The 11,204-nt window shown below is 32.8% G+C and overlaps 1 protein-coding gene across 1 annotated transcript in view; it reads left to right on the forward strand.

The window, feature by feature from the left end:
• Smp_167430 (hypothetical protein) overlaps positions 1-6,347 on the forward strand; it is a gene marked incomplete at both ends in the record, with an annotated part of 12,258 nt that extends 5,911 nt beyond the window's left edge. Inside the window, 4 exons of the mRNA XM_018790744.1 lie at positions 767-916; positions 2,718-2,870; positions 4,978-5,291; positions 6,101-6,347. Of these exons, the coding sequence (XP_018645984.1) occupies positions 767-916; positions 2,718-2,870; positions 4,978-5,291; positions 6,101-6,347 (864 nt within the window). The remainder of the gene's footprint in view (positions 1-766; positions 917-2,717; positions 2,871-4,977; positions 5,292-6,100) is intronic.
• Between the last annotated feature and the right edge of the window lie 4,857 nt (positions 6,348-11,204).

An 11,204-nucleotide genomic window follows, 5' to 3' on the forward strand; every position in this document is an offset into this window, starting at 1 on the left:
CGACCAAACCATCCAGCTCAGAGAACAAACCAACATCAAAATCACCCACCTGAGCTACAAATCTTCTCCACCATCTCAAAAGCATTTCCTATTTACTGGTGTTGTGTTCTCTGAACTAATTGGTTCAATTATTAAGTTATAATCGTCGTTTTATATGAAATCATTCTGAAGGTTATTTCAGTGATATAATGTGTTCTCTTGTCCTTGTTCTCCCATTTGTTATCTTGTTGGATTGGTTTCAGGTAATCGATTGACCTACCGGTATGTATCTATAGGCCAGATTTATAACAATATGTTTATTGATTGTCTGCTGATGCGAACATGATGTTGCCATCAGTTCTCTGAGTTTTCTGGAATAACGCGGTGGTATTGTTCAGTACAACAATGAAATAGTTGTCATTAAACCATCTAACTCAGAGTCAATAAAGCATCCACCTGAAGTAGTACATCACCTGCATCATTTCAGAAGCTTCAAATCTTATGACGGACATGTTCACATGCGTTGGTTGTGTTATGTTATAAGTCCTAGTGAAGTCCAAAGAACCAGTTAAACCTATTCCATTTATTTAAAATGACAGTTGAGTAATAATTCTTAAGCGAATAATCCTATTGATGACTGTGTAAGTTTATGCGACATCGGATTCGGTTAACCTAAATATATTCATTGAATTGGGAATTGTAAAGAATTATTTACATTCTCAGATACAATTCTCAGCTGATGATTCATTTAAAACTATACTGTAATAAAATATACATAATTTTTCAGCAAGTAATTTCATCCAAGAAACCAATTATACCAACTCCAAACATGGATATGTTTCAAGTGAATGCAGATAAAAATAATTATATTTCCAAAACAGCTCGATCAACTTCAAGCAAGCTAACATTTAATAAAAGACCACATTCGGTTGCATCTGTAAGTTGGTTAATTTTGGATTTTAAATTAATTGTAGTCAACATCAAGGTGCGTCAAGTGTCAAATATGTTAGGTGTTCTAAAAAAAGCAAAGTTAAGAAATGATACGTCTCGCTTCAGTATTTGTTGAATAAAAATAAACACAGTGGTAATATAATTAGCAATTACTTGAAATAAGTACTGAAACTTAACAAAATCCATTGTTGTGATTTACAGAATTTTGAAAATACTGTCTTTATGCTATCTATTGAATGAAATGCTTAACAAAATTATACAAAGTACAGACATTATGCCATTGTGAAAACTGGAACTTGTCGTTTGTTTAAAACGTTAAATGTCAAAATAATTTCTCGATAAATAAATAAATTTGCAATCACCTAGTATTTTTGTGATTCTATATCACGGACTAATTTTAAACAAACAAATATTAGAAAGCAGAAACCTATTTCGTCTTTGTGTAGGGTTCCTTAGCAGCACCTATCCATAACCTCATCAGGGGTTGGACTCAGGGCCTTCAGATCTCAAGGTGAGCATATAATTTGCAGATCACTCAGTCGGAATCTACTTGTTTATTTCCATAAATTTAGCCGACTTGCCAATATTACGCTGCGATCATCTATTGTTATTAGTGATATTTGTTTCACGTTCAACACTTTAAGATTCCTTTGACTGCAGCTTTTCGTTAGAACTCCGGAAATTACCTCTGTAAACTGATCACCAGTAATATTTTGAGGAGTTTTGGGTATTGGAGTCTTGGAGATCGTTTAATTTTGTGGTTTGACGTCGCAGACTAACTTTGTTTGCTTTATTGTAAAAATCTGTCTTCTGAAGCTACTTAAGTACTTTAAGAATTCAGCCATATTGTGTTTTACAAGTCCTTATTCTTTACATCAAACAAAAGATGGGACATAATCTTGAGACTAAGTCGTGTGATGGCTCTGTAAGTTGAATTCGATGAGAGACAGTCAAGTCCAGTCAACGAATCCGACTGAACCTGTTTTCATGAATGTTGTGACATATTAAGACAGTGTATATACTAGAAAAAAAGAATTGATAATTACTGAAATTCTATTGTCTGATATATCATTGATAGATGCTGGCTAGAATTCTTTACTGTATCAGAAACAATTAGGATGAGTATGTATACTTACAACCCTGTTGAATAGCATTACATTTTGGGATATGCGGAGACTAGAAAAATATAAACAATTTTCTAGCTGTGTATATTCTTGTAGAGCTTTCTCCGTATGTTTGTAACACTCTGACATACTAGATAGTAAAATATGTATCTTACTATTTAAGGTAATGAAATATGCTATTCTTTCTAAAAATTATGGTGTTTATAATATTTACGGTAATAGAATATTCTGCCTATTTTATTGAATCAGTTCACTGATGACTGTATATAATCTACCTGCATACTATTAGTTTGTATGTCATTCTTAATGATTCCTTTTCAATCAGTTGCATTAGCTTTTGACAAAACTCTGACGCGACCTTGAAATGTCATATTACGCGTATATATGAAATACATATTGATAGATAAATTATCATTAAGAATTTTAGTTACAGATTTAGGTTTAAATGGTTGGTGATTTCCTGGCTGTTCTAGTCAGCTGAATCAAAAAACGTAAATCAGTTTCCACTAATTTACTCGAATGTTCTCCAAACGGCTGAGATATTCAAAACAAATTGTCAATTTTTTCCATCCTGACAGTTTAGCTTTTTAGAGCATTTCGATGCTGTATTGGGTAATAAAAGCAGTCATCAGTAAACTTTATATCTGTTATGTTCATTTGCAGACCCATTCAAGACTTTCGAATCACCCTAATCCAGAACACGATACTAATATATCAACTGCTAGTTCGCATAGGAGTAGTAAACGTTTTCAATATTTATCTGAAGAAAGCATCGAAAGGGCAAAACCAAGTCGCCCAAGTAGTGCTCCGTGCATTGTAAGTAACTACCAATATTTCTAATGATAAGTTTGTAATTTTTTCTTTACTAACGTAAATTTATTAACTAATCCGGAGAGTTTCTGTTATCTAATGATCAAAAATTCGTATCAAATCTATTTTGGGAATGTGATGCATTTTTTTGATGGAAAACGTGCAGTTTTTAATATTCAGAGATATTTGTAAGTATCAATGTCAAGGTTGGATTAAATGAAGTTTTTTTGAATAAAATAAGAATCTGTACAACTTTTCATTAGCGATATGTTTAAGCATAAAAGTTATTTAATAGTTGAAATCATGAGTCAGTTAAAGCTAGACCACCATGGAAACCTAGAAGCACTGGACGGCCGTTTCGTCCTATTACAGGACTCCTCAGCAGTGCGCATCCACGATCCCGCCTCGCGAGATTCGACTAGTTCATCCCCTATAATCTGTTCGTTGCGTAGTATAGTTGCAAGATAAGGTATTGTAGAGTATGTGTGCATGGATTCTAATGTATTAGCGTCTCGTTCTACCAGAAGATATACAGGGAGACAGATGTGAATGGAGTGGATGGTTAGTATCTGGTAAGTTAACACTTACCAGGAGATTTTAAGATCTTAAATATCTATCCACAACCATATACATAATAAGCTCAAAAGATTCGTCACATACCTTGTTAAATTCCTTCAGCATTTTCCGCAATACAGCAAAATCTTTTCTCAAAAGCACAGGGAAGTATAATGGGGAATAGTAAAGAATAATATATCATATATAATAATTAAATCGTAAAAATAAATACGGAGCAATGCCAAAAACATTTGGTCTGTTTGTATAATAATTCAAAAAGAGAACTTTTCTCAATATCAATTAAACATGAATAGACCAAGAAAGATCACAATAAAAACTTACACTAAGATAAATGACCTACGACACTTTTGTCAAAGAATCCTCATTAATACAAACTTTGTGGGATTCCGATATGGTGTTTAAATACTGTTCATGTTTCAGGCTAAAGTTAACGGTTTGATATCTAGATGGATTAAGTGTGAGACCATTAAAAACAGACCACTGTTCAATAAGAGACAAGAACTCATTTCAAGGGGATGTGAAGTGGTAGGAATCGCTGTACATACACTGAGATCATCGGAATATCGGACAAAAGTGTGTTCTATGGAAGATAGCGGGTTATGCAGAAAAAATGAGGGAAGAGAAGTAGAAAGAACAGCTTTTGTGACACATTTTCTTAAGTTGGAGACGCTGAACATTGTTCTCCAAGTACAGTTTACTGTCCTCTCAAAGAAAAGTAAGAACACAGTCTGTTGGTTACTCAGCTAACTGTGTTGACGCTGTCAAACTTGTTTAGCAGTAGTGGTCTTGGAATAGAGTCAACAGGAGAAGTATAGTCTAGAAATGCGCATCGAACACATTTCTTACCCTTTTTCAAGCTGAACACTATATTATGATGTGGAACAACAGAAGCATCTAAGGTACTGATATGGATCAATCTGCTCTTTAATGCAGGTTGAAGTGGAAGTAGCAACATATTTTTCATTGTTTTAAGTAAAGGTGAGATTTTTTCTATGGGTTTGAATTTCGCATTCTTATCACCAGGCATTTTCTTAGGTATTAGGATTATTTTTATCTTTCTCCATATTTTCGATATAAAATTAGTCGAGCATTTGGTAAAAATGCTCGTGAATGGATGACACAGAATATCAGAATACTCCTTAAAGGGGAGGTTTGGAATATCGTCAGGTTTAAACATTGTTACGAGTTAAATGACGAGTTATTTTCTAAGATAAATTTTAAGGAAAAGTGAAATACAACTATTCTTCAAAATTGCGGATATATGAAGCATGACGTCAAATGATTGACTTAGAAACGATTTATTTAAGTCGCAAACATTAGGCTAAGTATCACCACAAATGCAAGGTAGTATACATAACTTTAAATCAGCAGAACTAATAATGACCATCGATAGTTAGAGCTTAATGAAATAAACAATTAAATACATTTTATCTTTAATTCAATACTACTGACTAGTAACTAAGTGAGTCACTCGAAAGTTTCTTTTCTGTACACCCTTCCGAAGATATTTGTTTTTCAATTTTTGAATTAAATTTAGCTGGAAGAATATGATAGAGCTGCCCCAGTTATTTCAGAACTAGAAGGTGACGTGGCAGATACTGAGTCTGTTGTGTCAGTTAGTGTCAACAATACTGACCAAGAGTCATCGGATTTCACATCAGACCAGAAATCGTCGGACCAAACAGTTAGAAGAGAGGATGAGAAATTAGACGAAAATGCCAAGATTTCCCCAGAGATATTTGATAGGAAGTTATTAAAAGAATGTAAAATCGTGTTAGAAGATGAATATGATCAAGCTTTGAGATGTTACGGATGGAGAATGGAAATACCTGGTGATCCTCTCAATTTAAAGTGAGAATATGACATTTTATTTGACATTGAAGTTGATAATTATTTGCCAGCTTTTGTTAAATGTGTTTGTGAAATACTCACAGGTGCATATCATTATCTGACAGCTTATTGAGGATATATGCGTTACGTCACCATAGTAGTTTTCAATGGAGATAAGTTTGAGATTAATGAATTTCGTGTACCTACACATTTGGGATTGAGATAGCAGTAATGAGACATCATATATGAAAAATGTAATTTATTCACTCACTCAACAATCAATGGGCATAATTATTTCATTTCTTTGTATGGTTCATAAGTGTTTTCTAGAACACTGCTAAGTCAAAACTTTAGCCTTTAAAAATAGTATCTTATGACTAACCAGGAACGCAAAAAGCGTTAAATCTCAAGCTAATGAACATCATTTAGCACTGTCATATTCAGGATTTGTAGTTGTTCAACTTCACTTTTATCAAGATTTAGAATACGAGACACAGTAAACAATTATCTAAGCGGATAATAAGATATTGTAAAAATGTAATATATGTTCTGGAAGTATGTTGTGGGAATCGTACTGAGTTTAATGCAAACTGCTTCTTATAACTGGAAAGTTGAATTGACCACAAGATAACAGGTAATCGGTTTTTTAGAAATATCGTTTTCAAGTCTTTATGTATAATGATTAATTCCACTGATGTAATGTCATTATAACATTAGGATGAAATCTGTAGGTCTTCTGTAAGAAGTCATCCTGGAGACCATTTTACTGTACTAAACAATACTCTAACAAAAACACCAAGTAATCTCTATTCTTTTACTGTTCGTTTTAGATCCAAATTATTACCTAAACGATTACCATACAGCGTTAAATTGCATTTACAACCAACTTTACGTCAACCACCAAAAATGACGAAACAAAATGTCGAAACATTCTTTCAACCAACTGTTAAAATTCCAATACCAAGTTTCACAATCCATCCAGATTTTACTTCAGAATTCTATAATGCACATAGAAATTATATGATTAAAAAAGATCTTTGGAATTACGCTACACGTAATTATTCACTTGCATATTAGACTATTATGTTATGTAATAAAATATTATCCTCTTACATATACGTTTTATTCACTATGAAAAAATTACTTCAGTATGTAGAATATGCTTTATATATGACGCACATGTAGAATACAAGACATTTTAGTGATTTATTTACTGAGCTTGGTGGTCAGGGTGATATTACTGTACTGAATGACAATGGTTTTATAATATAAGAAAACTCAGGACCATCAAAAGCATCCCACTGAATTCTCTATCATTTCAATGAGGTATATAATTTATTTATGCATGTAAAGTACTCTGTTTGCGGATAACTGACAAACTATATTCTGAGTGGACATTCGAGATTAACTAATATGAATTGTATTATAGATAAATTGTGTGCCACATTTATATTAGCAAAATGACTTCGGATATAGCGAGGTATCTCTAAACGAATATTTTTATTAAGTTCAGGTACAAAAACCTCATATAATTACAGTCTCACAAATAGGTAGACATTATAACGTAGCTGTCACCTTGTCCGTATAAAAATGGTTATGTTAGCTCTCCTAGTGCATGTGTATTTGGCAACAAATATTTTCATTCAGAAGGCTGATCGGTTCAAACGTAAAAAAATAATGAATAGTTCAAATTTTAAGGCATATGTCAAATCTAAAGACTTCTATATTTAGGAGAATAAATTTATTTCAAACCATCTTCTACCCAACATCAAAGTAATGCCATTTTTCCTATATATTTCACATCAAAAGGTTTTTTAAATAATTGATTGGGCTTAACATGTCTCATATAGACAATAAGATGCCATAATGAAAACTCAAGAACTTGTCTAACTTAAGTATTGTTTAAAAACAATGGTAAATGTGGTTGTAGTTATTCTTTTGAATTCAAATGAATTTTTAGGTGAGACATTATGTAAAGTATTATTCGGTAGATGGAAAACAGAACTGGTATCTAGAAACACAATAAATGTTTCAAAGTTTGAATCAAACTTGATCATGTTTAGTCATTCTATAGTGGTTAGAGGGACCAAAAGTAGGTTCATAATATCAGTAATATGATGCTTTTCCACTGACTTTATGTATATTTAAAAAGAGGAATCCAAATTAACATGGTTTTAGGATAATGGAATATTTTTATTCTGTGTATTAGAATGATTCCTAGTTTTTGGTGCTCTAATGCTAAAAGAAGTAAAACTGTAAGATCATCCTTCGTGGACCACAAGAAAGAGTTGTAATTCTTGACTGATATTATAGTTGTAACGTCAAGTTGTAAGAGGGTGAACAGGGAAATAAAAATTGGCTTCAACAATCATAAAACTTCAGAGTGTCTTTGAACATATCCCCATAACACTGATTTTAAATAAGTTCTATGTTGGAAGTGCCTCAGACAATCATTGAGTGAAGCTATAAATAAATCTTTGGAGTAGTTTCACGTGCATCCCTACATTACATTTAAAAGTATTCGATTGTGATAATGCTTGGACCAGTGATATCACATTAACCATGTTTGTCCTATGAAGTTTCAATGCATTTTGCCATAAAAAGGAAAGTAAGAATTCCAACAATTTACAATTGATTGATCACTGGGTGGTGATCAATGTCATGTACATCAGGCTCTTCTTAGTGCAGATCGAACAGGGTAACGTCTCTGACTGTGAAGTTGTGTGATACGGGATAGAATACGTCAAGGAGCATCAGTTTCCTCAAGATCACAGGTACACCTTGCTGACCAGTACCAAGAAGCGAGAAACCTATGTCCAGGGTTTCCTATTGACTACCTTCAAGCATCATCTAATCTCAATAATACTATTCAAATTCCAAATGTCACACAAAAACTTTGAAAATTATTAACTTCACAACCAGTAATTCAGCGCCAAAGAAAGGATAAAATTATGCAATATACCATCTTCTGCTCTATTCATCACTCTTATTTTATCTTAAAAATTTCTATGACATCGCGAAATGCTTATTGCTATAAGCATTTTACTCAGGATTAGTTTGCTCTAAGTAATCTGATAAGATTTCTCTTCAATCTTATAAACGTGACCGGAAATATGCGTTTAGAACATAAGCTCAAAGCCAGTAGTGATAATAATTATCTAATTACAGACGTAACACCAGCGAAATTATGATAATTAATAACAAAATAAATAATTCTTAAACCGGCCATTCAGTTTAATTGCGTGTTAGACGTGTGGTGAGTACAATGAGCATAGTTAACGAAATGTAGTCTATTACTTTCATTTAAGCCTTGCGTAAGAAATTAACCTCAGTTAGACAGCCACTGAAAAATAAGGATGATTAACTAGCCGTTTCTTCCTAGTATGGAAATCATCAGCAATAGGGACCCATAACCCAAAATGGTTTCGAAACAAGGCCTTCAGGGCAGCCGTAACAGCTTAAATTTCATACCACTAAGTTACCATCCAATGGTTAACATTTTTGACTCCAGTCAACGAATTTTCGTGTCCATCACCCGTTCTCGTCGGAAATGTTTACTTACTCCATACATGTTGTGTATGGTGTACTATTTTCCAACCTCGTTTTATATCATTACAACATGAAAAGTAGATTTATTTCATTTCAACTAACTTCAGTCATTCATAACGACTTATTATACATTATTAAGTGTAATGTTATTAAGATAGAAATATCTCAAGGGCTTTTACGTAATTTGCTGTATTTGATGAGTTTAGAAGACGAATTTTTATTATACATGAAGATATAATAGTTTCTTTTAGTCATGAACTATTGAAAACAGTAGTTTTTTTGATGAAACCATTTATTTGAGTTGTGCATTCATATTTATCGTGTTTAAATGAATTTACGAGTTTATAGAATTGCAGAACGAGACTGCATCATTAAGTGATCTGTGATTTTAATCACCGAAATAAGGTTACTTGTTGATCTAGAGGTTAGCGTAGAATTGGATAATAAAAGTAATTCACAGATCAGTAATATGCAAGATAACTATCCACTTGACACATATGAAAAAGTGATGGAAAATGTAGATGTCATAATAACAATTAAATAATAATTATAAACAATAGTCAAGGGGTAATAGTAATTGATTACGGAATAAAAGTACAGTAGAATGATGCGGATATAATAATATAAAACAAGATCAATACATATTGGAAAGGTAATTAGGGCCACGGAATACTGAGTGAGAAAAGGTGTTTCTTTTGGCTGTAGAGTTTAGTTGTGAATTGGTGAATTATCAGTCTCTCAGCGCTATATAGGTATTTGATTTCACCTCCACTTTGCCCCCTAATCTTTTGAATCAGCAGATTATTTTGTAGGACGATTCTGGTGGAGGTACATGCCCGCATTTGGTCAAATATTCCTTTATTGCTCTACTGATGGTTTTAGATTCCCCGTTTAAAAGTAAATATAGGTGATATTCAGAGTTGAGTTTGGAAAGTGTTCTCTGTGTGCAACCAATATGGTCTGAGTAAGTCAACTTATAGATTCATATAGATTTCGGCCCATGAGAAAGTATGTCCTTAAAAAACCCGTCACTGATAGTCTGGTTGGAGAAGTCAACATGAAGCTAAGCTGAGTAGAAAATTTTGTCTGAGATTTTGAAGTTCATTTATTCAACACTGCCACAGTATGATAACCTTTAAAATTTGATAAAATAGTTTTCTTTTGAACTGTTTGTGATCTTTCAGAACTCAGTCTAGGTGTTTAGTTTCTATCAGTCATTTCTGATGAGTATTTGTTGAAGTACAAGTAATTCTTTGTTTATTGTGTCGTTAGAGAACATACGACTCATCCTGGTGGACAGGCAGTAAATTTGGTTTCTCCTTCTACTCAATGTGGCTCATATTTGGAAATTATGATACAGACTATTTCAAGTTCATTTTATGTACATAGGTCTTGGTGAGAAACCATCTGAACATATTTTAACAAATCATTAACAACCTAAAATTCGGCATTTACTTCTGCTTCTCATGTGAATTTAATTTACTGATAACAAAAGTGGGTTTGGCAAATATGTGATCGAGGTTCATATTTTACTGACAAATAATAAAAGTGTTATCTGTATATCGCTTAAATAGGTGAAATCTTAACTGGTTGACCAATTTTATGGTATGTAACCGGGAGCAATGAGGTTTTCAGTGAAGATTCTGAGGTAAAATCTTCCATATTGTAGCATATCCCGAGTCCTTTTGAAAGAATCGAGGCGATTGACAGAAGATCCCTAACTTGGATATGTCGACGATATTCTAAAGTTATTCCATGAACCGAATTTCTGGTTTCTGCTCTAGAACATTTGTCTATGAGTAATTTCTGAGACTATTGTAATACTTTAGTGCACATTTCTCAGGAAACAAAACCGTGTAATCCACTGGAACTAGGTTGAAAGTTTCTAGAAATGAATATCAGTAAACCTACACTCAGCGCATTAATTACGAAGTTCATAATGTCTGTAACATGATGTTCAAACAGTTATTGATTAGGAGCAAAGAATATTTTAGTGAACAATTGTTTTTGATAACTTCATTATTAGGCTCTACAGTTATAAGTCCATAATTGTTGAAATATTTTACTAGGGCCGAAATAATGCATGCATTAATGAATTTGACAATGCTGTATATGATTTTTAATAACCCGGGGGTTTTTTACTGTCCATGTCAGAGTTTGTTCTTTTTTTGCCTTCAACTTGAAATTTTCTGACGAAATTATCTGGATAGCCGTTATATCGTAATGTGTTCTTTAGTTTATCTATTTCGCTATCTACACTATCCTCAGAACCTGATAATAAAGTTTTTGAAAACAATTGTTTGCTCAAATACTTTTTGTTTTTAAATATTCTATAGGTATTTTTGAACTTCTGAAATCAAGTGAGCACCCAGTTATTGATCAAAC

The sequence above is a fragment of the Schistosoma mansoni genome, assembly GCF_000237925.1.
Source record: "Schistosoma mansoni, WGS project CABG00000000 data, supercontig 0037, strain Puerto Rico, whole genome shotgun sequence".
NCBI classification, from domain to species: domain Eukaryota; kingdom Metazoa; phylum Platyhelminthes; class Trematoda; order Strigeidida; family Schistosomatidae; genus Schistosoma; species Schistosoma mansoni.